This window comes from Colobus angolensis, unplaced genomic scaffold, assembly GCF_000951035.1.
Source record: "Colobus angolensis palliatus isolate OR3802 unplaced genomic scaffold, Cang.pa_1.0 Scaffold115, whole genome shotgun sequence".
In the NCBI taxonomy this organism is placed as follows: Eukaryota; Metazoa; Chordata; class Mammalia; order Primates; family Cercopithecidae; genus Colobus; species Colobus angolensis.
This window is the reverse complement of record NW_012112586.1, coordinates 1047538-1059466: the sequence shown is the minus strand read 5'-3', so window position 1 is coordinate 1059466 and position 11929 is coordinate 1047538. Positions and strand designations below refer to the sequence as shown.

At 59.4% G+C, this 11929-nt stretch overlaps 1 protein-coding gene across 1 annotated transcript in view; it reads right to left on the bottom strand.

Annotated features, from left to right (window-relative positions):
* GALNT9 (polypeptide N-acetylgalactosaminyltransferase 9) overlaps positions 1 to 11923 on the bottom strand; it is a 119376-nt gene extending 107453 nt beyond the window's left edge. The window contains exon 1 of the mRNA XM_011961036.1: positions 11563 to 11923. Within this exon, the coding sequence (XP_011816426.1) occupies positions 11563 to 11800 (238 nt within the window). The 5' untranslated portion in view covers positions 11801 to 11923. The remainder of the gene's footprint in view (positions 1 to 11562) is intronic.
* Positions 11924 to 11929: the final 6 nt, after the last annotated feature.

Sequence of the window (11929 nt, the reverse complement as noted above, 5' to 3'; positions counted from 1 at the left end):
CTCCTGACCTCGTGATCTTCCCGTCTCGGCCTCCCAAAGTGCTGGGATTACAGGCTTGAGCCACTGCACCCAGCCACCTGTGGTTTTTATTAATTCCAGGATCATCCTGGGCCACCTCACTGCGGAGACCTGCGGGTTTTATGAATTCCAGGATCATCTGTGAACAGCACAATTGGATCACACTCCAGTGAGCCTGTTAAAAGCATTAATTTGTTATCCATGGACATGTAAATACACCATAATTTTGGTAAGCCTATGTTGAGATTTTGTTTTTAAAAATCTTCCTAAAAGCTCAAAAATGCAGTGGCCAGACCCCCCTTGCCCAGTAGAGGCTTCGCTCAGCCCTCCCCATCTGGCCCCACCTTTGGGCCCCTCCAGCCCCAGGGCCTAGCCTTGTCCCTCCCAACCAGGGCAGGGAAAGAAGCAGGAGGGGTGTCAGTGGGGCTGCACGGGGGCTGCTGGGAGCCTCAGGAAGATCCATGGTCAAACTGGCACCTCTAGATCTCATTATTTCTCTGGCGCTCCACCAGGGTCCAGGATGGTGTTTCAAAGAACAATTGCACTTGGCTTATTTACTTAAAAATAAAGCACCGATGGGCACATTGGCTCACACCTGTAATCCCAGCACTTTGGGAGGCTGAGGCGGGTGGATCAGTTGAGCTCAGGAGTTCAAGACCAGCCTGGGCAACATGGCAAAACCCCGTCTCTATCAAAAAATAAAAAATTAGCCGGGTGTGGTGGCGTGTGCCTGTAATCCCAGCTACTTGGGATGCTGAGGCAGGAGAATTGCTCTAGGTGGTGGGGGTGAAACCTTGCCTCGAAAAAGTTTAAAAAATAAAAATAAAATGCTGACAGCCAAGGGCCTGAGCACAGACCCTCTGGCCAGGCAAGCGTGGGTGGCAGGATGCTGACCAAGAGTGTTGGATGGCGCATGGGGCTGGGTGGGTTCTGGGCAGGCCTGACCCAGAACAAGAGACAAGGTGGGTGCTCGGGGAACCCACATGGCCGCCTCTTCTCAGGGCCAGAGGCGGGGCTCTAAGAGCACCTGCCCTTCGTGCCCCAGCTTTCGGTCCAGCCTCCAGCTCAGGGGCCTCAGGCCACCAGGAACATGAATCTGCCATCCCATCAGCACAGGGCCTCAGGGCCTCACAGGTGGCATCCACGCTTGAACCCGGCGCAGCGTCGCGGCTGCAGCTGTAGGATCATGCAGAGATGGTGACTTGCAGGTTCGGGGCCGCCCTAAACCTCCTGGTGGATCCGGGGGTGTGCACCCTGACTGACCCCCCAGCTGGGCCTGCATCCTGGCATTTGGGTGGTGCTGACGCCTGGGGCCAGTTATGACCAGGCCAGTCCCACAGGGCACTCCTCCCGCCCTCCGCCAGTGGCTGGCTAAGTGCTCAGAGACGACACCGTCCTAACAGAGAGGCAGGAAGCTTGTGAGTCCCCAAACGTCCCTGCTGGGCCTCCCGCCTCTCAGGGCCCTGCTGTGCATACCTGGTGGCTGCACAGGTCCTTTGGACACCGGCGGTCACTCTCTGGGAGGGAGGAGCAGAGACAGACCTGGGTGTCCGTGGCCGCCACCGAGCCACCAAGCCTGCAGCGTGCGTGCCTTCATGGGAGGGACACTCCCCGTGGTTGAAACTGGTTGTGATGGCGAATTCTGCATCCACTGAGAGGGCCTTGGATGCCCAGGTGGCTGGAAGTACTGCTTCCAGGTGCGTCTGTGCAAGATTCGAGTCTGAATCAGGGGCTGAGGAAGAAAGGTCTGTCCTCCCCAGTGCGGACAGGGATCAGCCCCTCCTCGGAGGCCCGGCTGAAACAGAAAGGCAGAGGACGGCAGCTTCATGTCCTGTGTGAGCTGCGACCTCCCTCTGCTCCTGCCTGTGGACATCAGATGGAGCTGCCAGGTCTCGGGCCTTTGGAGTAGAAGTTATACCATTTTCCCCAACGTGACCCCGGCTCTCAGGTCTCTGCACTCAGGCCAAAGGACCCCACCTGGCTTCCCTGGCCTGCAGCGCGCAGACGGCAGACGGTGGGGCCTCTTGGCCTGCACAGTCACGGGGCCAATCCTTACTCTGCATCTCCTCTCAGGTCTCTCTCTATCCACTGGCTCGGTTCCTCGGGAGAGTCCTGACCCACGCACCAGCCGAGTTTGCTTCTCATCAAGCCTTTCCGTCTGGTGCAGGTCAACACCCCACTCCACCACGCACACAGCTGTGCCCAGCACAACACACGTCCACAGGTCACCTCGGGTCCCTCGGGTGCTCCTCCCACAGCCCCACGTAGACAGAAGGCATTCCTCAGGCCTGGGAGCCCAGCCTCCCGCGTCCTTCTAAGGGCAGCCAGATTTCCTGTGGAGCCCGTGTCTTCTCCACTCTCAGCGTCCTGAGGTCCGGAGGGCAGGGACCCCACCATGCAGGCAGGGATATGAGGCAGGCGCTCCTAAGGAAAAGGGGGCGGCAAGCGGCCCCCGCCACTGGGTCACACCTCACCTCTGCCAGAACCACTGGGCCGCTGGGTCCCGTTAGCGTTCACTCTGTTAGACTTGAGTTTTCTGTAGCTGAAAATCAAAGATCTCAGCTGCTAACAGAGTTGGCGAGCTTCAAGCTGCTCCCGCAGAAACAGCTCCTGCAGCGACGTCCCCAAGTCCGCGTGGGTACAATGTGCCAGGGCCGGCCGCCAAGCCCAGGAGCCTCCCCGCAGCACATCCACACGTGCTTGTTTTGTTTTTATTTGTTGTTGTTGTTTAAACTCAGACTGAGAGGCATAGAACACCCCGGGGAGAGTGCAGCCTGCAGAGCCGGGAGCTCGCTTCCCGGGTTCTGATTCCACCTCCAGCACACGGGTGCAGCAGACACGGCCCAGAGCCCTCGAGGGCCATGCGGCGCAGACGCCCCCACCTCAGATCTTTCCGGATTCCTGGGGAATCTGTTGTCTCTGCAGAAGCTTGAGTTCATATTACTTAACAATTTCTTTTAAATCGACTCATCTTTTAAGTTCAATTAATTCGTTTCTTAAATAAGTGATGGGTTGGCACCAAAAATAGAAAACATGTATCGTTTTACTAGTAAATATCAGTAAACAGAACGGAAACAGGATGTTGCATTGAGAGTCTGGCCAGGTGTGCCTGTTAGAAAGCCCGTGTGCCTGGGAAACGCCCTTCTCCGATTAAGAGAGAGGTTGCCCAGGTCAGAGGCCAAGAGGCGGGTCCTGGTGCCATGGGAAAGGGTGGAGGAGGGTGGAGGGAAGCTCCTGCAGTGTGATCTGATTCTCTCCAACTCCATGTCCCTGGGCCAGCTCAAGGCCTCCGCCCCCACCAGGCACCCTCGGGGTGGAGAAGCAGCAGCCCACCCTCATCTCAGAGGCAGAGAGGAGGTGGGCGGTGCCAGCGGGGGTCCTTCTGCTGTGCTGGGTGCCTCCTTCAGTGCCCACAGGGCCCCCCAAGGCTGTTGCTCGGGGCATCCCCCTTTTACAGACAGGGAAACTGAGGTGCAGGGGGCATGTGACCAGCCCACAGTCGTGCAGCTGAGGAGGGAAGAGCTGGGTTTGAACCCAGGTAGTCGACGCCATAGTCAGCAAGGCAGGTGCCCAGGGTGGGCTCTCGCTCCAGGGGCCTCCTGGCGTCCCAGTGGGGAGGAGGGTGCCTGGCAGTGGGTGGAGCCAAATGCTGCTCAACGTCCATGACCCATCCACAAGGCAGCCCCGCCAGGAAGAACTGCCCGGCCTGTGTCAGCCCTGACTGAGGGCCCTGTCAGTGCGGGATCGAGGCCCCCGTCGGTCCGGGATGGAGGCCATGGTACACCAGCCACTCCGGAGACCTTGGTTTCCCGTCTGCTAATGAGTCGCCCGTCTTATCTGGGTCCTGGCAGATCCGAGTAAAACTGAATATGTGCTTCAAGCAGCCGGGAGACAGGCACCACCAGAGATGGGACCGCAGTGCCCCCGGGAAACGGGGACCCACAGCGTCACATCCTTCGTCAAGAACCTTCTGGCACGGCCCGGAGCCTAGGAGTGCAGCCAGCCTCCTTCCGAGGCCTATGGGCTGTTCAGGAGACCAAGGCCCGCCCTGGTACCTCATTATCTCCCTCGCTCACTTCGCCCCGACCACCCTGACCCCAGGGCCCACTGGGGCCTCTGCACCTGCCACCGACACCCAGCGCTTCCCCCCGATTCTCTCCTGGCAGCTCCTTCTCCTCATTCACAATTCAGAGAGTGGCTCCCTCCCCACCCAGCTGTGTGTGTCCCAGGTCACTGCAGTGGCACCGAACAGGGAGGCTCCACCCCACACACCTGTCCCCTCACATACCTGTCCCCTCACACAGGAGGCCGGGAGTCGCATGTCAGGCACGCAGGGCCATACTCCCTCTGAAGGCCATGGGTAAGACACATCCTGCCTCTGCCAGGGGCCCCCGGCTGTGGCCACACCACTCCAGTCCCTGCCCCTGCCCCCACGGGGCCTCCTCCCCTCCAACCCCCCACAGTCTCCCCTCGTCTTATAAGGACCACAGTCATTGGATTTAGGGCCCACCGAATCCCCAGTCCTGGCTGAGGGCATCTTAACTAATTACCTCTGCAAAGACCCTGTTTCTAAATAAGCCACATTCCGAGGTTCCAGGTGGACGTGAGCTTCCAGGTGGGCCCCATTTAACCATCCCCCCCAACCCAGGTACCCATTCATCCACATCACTCGGGCCTCCTCACAGGTTTGGCTCTGTCTGAGACCATCTGGACGATGCAACGTGCTCACTCCCTGTCTTCCTCCCTAGGATGTCAGCCCCTGAGGTGGGGACATCTCTGCTCAGGCCCAGGTCCTCAGTGCAGTGCAGGAACGCAGCAGGTGTTCACGGCTTTGCCAGGAAGGAACAGATGTGTGGCGCACGAGATGGTGCCACTGCCCACAGAGACAGGCCTTCGGGTTGGAGGGGCCAGGCCCACAAATGCCAGTTCGAGCACAGCAAGGACCCGGCACCCCCATCCGTGGTTCAGTCGTCCCACAGAAGGCTCCGGGAGGGGTGAGTGTCTGCACAGGAAACGGGGGCATCTCCCCGACCCCAGCTCCTGTCACCCCTTCACAGTTTGCCCCTCCTACTTCCAGAATTCGGGCAGCACCATGGACGTCCCTAGGCATGGGAGCAGGGTTTGTAGGCTCTGCGAGGATGGAGGCGGGAGCAGTCCTGGGCGGCCTTCTAGGAGGGCCTCGTGAGCCCAGGGGATGGGGTGCAGAGCCCAGGGCCGAGCCGCTTCCATGCTACAAGATGATGCAACCCTTGGCACCTTCTAAACGACTGGAACATGAGTTTCTCGTTTCTGTGACTGGCAACCAGAGGGGGGACTGTGAGACTTAGGCTGACACCAGTCCCCTCGCTGAGTGGCGGGGCGGCCATCATTCTCCTCACCATCCCGTAAGGGAAAGCCCAGGTCACGGGGCGTTTCCTAGGGCGTGAGAGCCATGCGTCAGCCTTGCCCCCTCCTCCAGCACCTCCCGGCTTCTCCACCTCCTCGTCCCTTCACAGGCATCTGTGCTTGTTCAAGAGAGAACGGGCCGCTGACCACACGGGTCTGAAGACACGGATCCCATCCTGCCCGCTTGTCCTCAGTGGGATATCTGACACGGAAATTTACAGACTTATTTTTGTCAAGTTTCCAGCCAATGAAGGATAAACTGTCCTTTCAGAAAATAGTTCCAAGACTCTGAAATATGCAGGTTGCTGAGCTGAATTGTAAATGCAAACACTCAGCCCAGCACACGCCGACGCTGGGGATCACCGCCTGCCTGGGTCGTTCCTAGAAGCTTGGACTGCTGCGTTTACAGACAGAAGGCTGCAGATCGGGCCTGCCCTACGCAGGTCTGCTCCGCCCCAAGGGAAGTGGCTGACAAGTGTTTAGGAATTCATCTCCCCCAAGACTCAAAGGTGCAGGTCTGCACAGAGCCCACCCTCCAGGTCAAGGGAGCAGGCTGAGTGGCTCTGACCCGTCTATGGTCAGATGGGGTCAAAATCCCCGACAAATCGGGGAGCAGCTGTGGGGAGGACAGCTGTGTGTGAGCGCACGCAAGGAAGAGAACACACCAACAAAATGTGTTCATCTCCTCAGCCGGGAAATGCCAGACTCCTCCAAGTGTCAGGAGACCCAGCGGACGTCGGGAAACAGGAGAGGCAATTCCCATCCTGTAGCCGAACCAGCCTCGTCATCGGAGTCAGAGCGGGGGCTCTGGCCGTGGCTAGTAACTATTTTTTCACTTTTTGTAGTAAATCCGCAATCATGGGGAAGCTATGAAACTCCGCCGGGGCCTGGAGGTTAATGATCCAGGCGGAAAAACAGTCACCATGTCAATGCTGCTGCCATTTTGAAGCGAGACCTGCTGGGGCCGTGACTGAAACCTCCAGGGCACTGCAGCTGTCTTCCCGGCCACGGCCACTCCGGCCGTTTGGATCAGCAACGTGGGATGTTGTGACACACGGAGGGAATTCAGGGGAGGGTAAAGACGATGAACTCAAGCTGGAAACGCCGCCTGGAACCAGCAGGAGTCATTTGGGAAATAAAACTCACAAATGAATAGGAAAAGCTTTCTGCTGGAAACCGCATTTCCTCGCAAGGAGAGTTTCTCAAAGCTTTTCCAAAATGGAAATGCTTACGCAGAGCAGACACTTGGAAAGCCCTTTTTAGAAACCCACACCTGACCCCCTCCGGGGCTCTCGAGGGAGGGTGTGCCGGAGCCGGCAGAGCGGGGGCCACAGGACACTCCGAGATGCACGCCGGGCGGCAGCCAGGCACTGCTGGGACCCAACCCTGTGTGCCTCGACCGCACCTTCTGCAGGACCCCATGCACCTCCGACGGCACCGTCTGCGAGCTCCTACCTGGCCTTCACTCATCACACAGGACTGACGGGGCACGTGCTTTGTGCCGGGCATGCAAGAGACGCTGTCTTCGCGCAGCTGATGGCATGCAAGAGACGCTGTCTTCGCGCAGCTGATGTGCCCGTGCCGCGTCCGAGACCCAGGACCAGCGGCTGTGGACGGGACAAAGGCAGTGTGGGCCGACTGCCTGTCACTTTGACAGCAGGGCGTCTTTGGGCTGGCTCCCCAAGTTCACACTCTCAGCTGTGGGGTCTGCCTGCCGCTGAAGCAGACGCCATCGCCCCGGCTCTTGTCAGAGAGACACCCTCCCATCTAGCTTGCCGCCCCTCTGCAGCCGGGTGCAAGGCAAGCGTTGGGTGGCCTGGCGTTCTCCCCCCACCTCCCCTTTCTCACCTCCCCGGCCTCTACATTCTGGTTCAGCCAGGTGTTCACTGGTAGTCACTCACGGTGCTGGGACCCTGGCAGTGTTTTGCGTCCAAATTAGAGTTCTGGGCCCCTACTGTGGCGAAGGCAGCCTGGGGAGATATGCCCCTTGGCAACCTGACCACCCCTTCCCCAAGTCCTCCAGTCCCACAGGAACGTCCCCTCGGCTGCTGCTCTGCACACACACTGGGGCTTCCCAAAGCAGGGGCTGCGTCCCAGTGGGCCCAGCTTGCAGACATGGCTGTGGGCCATGCACGGGCACAGCTCCATGAGATGCCGCCCCTCTTCAGGCCTTGCTCTCCCGAGTTCTTCTGGCATCGTACTCATGTGGCCCTGGCTCAGGCCTCCCTCAGGCACAGGGCAGGCCTCGGTGGGGCAGTGTCTTCCCTCAGGCACAGGGCAGGCCTCGGTGGGGTGGCGTCTTCCCTTGAGGACAGGGCAGACCTCGGTGGGGTGGCGCCTGCTGGAGTCTCCAGGCTGTTCCCATGACACTCAGTCACCTTCTACTCACGGGTGCGCTGGAGACACACAAGTGTCTCTTAAGTTCATTTAAACAAAACAATGAATTGTTTGGAGAAAAACCCCCTCACTTGCTCACTGGACAGATATTCATGGAGTGCTGTGTTCATGGTACCGCCAGAGGCCTTGGGCGTCAGAGCCGGGACCAGACAGACACAGCCTCGCCCTCAGTGGACACGAGCGAGGTGTCACACAGTCATGGGGGGATGCATGAGGCATGTGGGAATTCCTGAGACTGGAGGGAGCCTGAGTCCGTGTCCCGGAGAGGGGGGCGTGGGCAGGACGAGTGTGCAATGAGTGTGCGCCACACCCCAACCGTCTCTGGCCAGCAACCACCTGGTCACAGTGGGGCCTTCCGTTTTTTCAATTTAAACTTTTAGTAACTACAGAAACCTAGGTCCCTCTGAAGCCAGTGCCACCCCGCCGGACTTCTCTGGGCCCTGTGGCCCACCCTGTCCCAGGCTCCCAGCTTTCCTGCTGCTCAGGCCCAGACTCTCAGACCTGAGCCTGCCCTGTGACCGGGGCTGGGGCAGGTCAGTTAGACGGAATTCACACATGTGTGCTCTGAATTTTAGAAACGACCTCCCTCGCAACCAACCAACAAAAGGAAAACTTCCCGTCGCCATTCCTGGCTCCATCCTCCGTTCAGAGCCTTTCTTCCTGGGGGGCAGGAGGGCCGGAACCGCGCCAGGCAGGGGCAATTTTCCTCTCCCAGCAGAGTGAGTCCAGCCGCTGCGACGTGGGCAGCCCTGGGTGGTGACCTTAACCCCCTCCACGCCCACAGCAACAAACAGCCCAGTGTGCCTTAGCTCTGCCCAGGCCTCGCATGGACACAGGGTGGGCCCTGCAAACGCCTAGAGAAAGTGGGGCTCTTTGTCTCCCTCTCCCCTTCCCATCCCGAGGGGCTTGAAAATTTTCTTAAAGGCGGATGGGTTTGAATGCCCAGACAACTGAACAGAGACCGTTCCTCCCCTTCTTTTCCTTGAGTTTAGAGGCTCTGAAATTTAGTGTTTATGAGACTTCCTGTGTCTGCTGCATGCACAAAACCATGGATGCTGTCATTTATGTGCAATTGAAGATATTCAGAAGGATGGTTTTTGTGTATAAACATTTTTTCCTTGCCTTGAGCGTGAATTTAGAAGCAAACCCTGACGTACACAGAGCAGTGACCACACAGAGCTTCCTTAACCAACATCCCTCCGGGGCCTCATGAATTTGAAACCGCACACATCCCATTCCTTTGGGATGTCAACAGACATCCCAAAGAAAGGCCACTGGGCCAGCGGAGGCAGGGTGCGGGGAGAACTTCAGATTCCAGGCCCCTCCCCAGCCCGACGGCCCTCCTGCTCCTCCACTCCGAGGAAGACGTGGACTTCCTTCCACCAGGCCCCTCCCAGCCAGCAGAGGAATTTCAGGAAGCAATCAAGGCAGGGAAAAGTGATCAATCCATTTTGTTTTGGATCTCCCCCTCTCCTTTCTGAACTCAGATGGATTAGTATCGAGTGGGAGCTCCCAGGAATCAATCGTGCATCCTGGGATGTCACATTCTGGAACAGGCTGTGATGGAAGCAGGCTGCCTCCTCCAGGGAGCCTTCTTCCACACCTTGAACACCGAGAACCTGTGCCAGCATCGGAGCGGGTAATGCTGTTTTGAACGGCCTCATGGGGACAAATATCAAGCCTCTACTGCACTGCCCTCCCCTTAGGGCCCCACCAGGGGTAAGAGTAATTTGGTGTCTCCCACCATTTCCTGGGGCCAAGATTGACAGACTCTTGGGTTAGACACTGTGCCAGGCCCACTGGTCACAGAGAGGAACGCGGTACAGCCTCATCACAGAGGGGATGAAACTCGGCCTCATCAAAAGGTGGAGGGCAGACAGAGAGCAGACAGATGGTGGGGGCAGTTCAGAGGCAGGCTGACAAGGGAGGAAAGCTGGGATGAAGGAAAGAAGGAGAAACGATTTTAAAAGCAAGAAAGGAGGAAGGGGGAGGGAAGCAAAGAGGAAGAAGGGAGGGGAAAGAGGACCGGAGGAGGGGGGGCGGGAGAAGGTACTGGGGTTGGCGGCTGGGGCAGGGGGAGACACACTTTCCTGGAATGCTTCCTGATCTCCCGCTAATGTCAGCAAAGCAGGTCACGGGTCCTGGCTTTTTCCACCACTAAGAATCCCGGCCGACTCTCACCTTGAAGGGTGAGGCAGGGAAAACGACTCACAGGGCCAAGCTGCCCTCATGGTGTTACACAACCTGAGCATGCTGCCAATGTTTTTATGTAATCCTCCGACTCTCCCCATAAAACAGACCATAACACCGTGGCAAGCACACTTCAATAGAGCCATGTGCTATTGCCAGGCACGCCGCCTTCCGGGAGACAAATCGCACTGCCGGGCGGCCAGGCGGCTGCTTGAACTACTTTTCTCCCCTCGTGGCTCCAGCTGAATCAGAAAGATCAGAGAAGCCACAGAGCTCACCAAGCACAGCTCTGCGGGAAAGTCGGGGATTCTGTGGGTGATGGTGCTCGGGAAGTCGGGGTGCTCTGAGGCAGACAAAGCTGGGACAACTCCTCGTCATGGGGACTCACCTTCCCTCCCACCCCACGGCCTGTCTGCAGCTCGCCCTCAAGAGAGGGTGCGGCTCCTGAAGGAAACGCAAGACCACCCCCGTGTCTTCGCCCCCACACACAGCAGGCACATCCGGAGCCCGTGCTTGCCCGCGTAACCCCAGCTCCCGTCACCTCCCACTCCAGCCTGCCACTCCAGCCTGTTAGGGATGCTTTCTGGAGGAGGTTTGCTGGGGCTGCCAATGCAGAAACCTGAATCATCGACACGGAACGGAAAGCCACGTCGGGTAGTGATGTGGGCACATGCAAACTTTCTCTTCCTTCCTGGCGCCCCGGTGCAGCGCGGCCTTGGGGGCAGCCGCTCCTCCGGTCCTGCTCTGGGAAGGTGGAGCGAGTGGAAAATGCTTGCTCTCAGCAGCTGTGGCCGCTGGCCCTGACCTGTGGTGACACCGGTGCTGCCTCTCGGGCTGACCTACGTCCACTCGAGCTGGAGGCTTTCATGGACTCTGGGGCTCCCAGGTGCCACAACCTGGGTCTCCCTGGGTAATGAGTCCTGCCAAGCTCTGCTTGATCCTCAACTCCATCCTCCCACGAGTCTCAGGCCTCAGCCTCATGCTTCTCCCATAACAACTTTCTAACGAGGCCTTGGGCACCCCCAGGACAAGGGCTGCCTAGCACAGTGGTTGAAGCATTTGGGGTGCCTTCGAACCTCAGGGGCAAAGGATACTGCACCAGCAGCCTCCCAAGGGTGGCGTCCCCACCCTCCTCTTTCCCCACCTTCAAGAGTGGAGGGGTCGGCGCAGCCTAAACCTGACGCCCCCGCCTAAACCTGACGCCCCTCACTCCTGGAGCGCCAAGCCAGCCCCCCACCCCACACTCCTGGACCTGGGGCACTGCCTGCTCCTGGAGCAGCTCCACAGAGCGCCTGCAGAAGCTCCCCCGGGGAGAAAGTTTGGAGTCATTGTGGGGGCAGGGGGACTCCTCAAGTCTCCACTGGAGGGGTGGGTGCCGTGGGGCAGGGTGGTCACCCAGGCTGCTACCTGCTGCTAGAGGGGCCTCCGCGGCCCTTCCCTTTCCTCTGTCCTGCATATTCCCTCCCACAGGGGCGCAGAGGGGCGCCCACCCGAGTCCGGCCTGACCCATCTCGCCCGGGGTGGCCGCTGTCCCCAGCAGGGCTTCCGCTGCACCCTGGCGCCCCCGCTCACCGTTGAGCTGGTTGTAGACCACCTCCTCCAGGTGGTCCAGGCGCTGCAGGATGGCCTCGCGGTCCCCCAGCGCGCCCACCTTGGCGTGTCGGCTGCGCACCCGGCGGTCGCCGCTCACAATGCGCACGAGCTCCTGGGAGCGGCCCTGCAGGCGGCAGTACACGGAGAACAGGACGATGGCCACGAACGCCAGGATGTTCACCGTCAGCAAAGTTCGGATCTTCCTGGCCACCGCCATGAACGCGGCTGCAGCGGGGGCCTCACTCGCGGGGCATCCCCAGCATCCCCGCCCGGGCCTGGGCTTCGGCTTCGGGGACCATGAGCCGCCCGGGGCTGCGGGGCTCGGCCGGGAGCTGTCCCTTCAGCA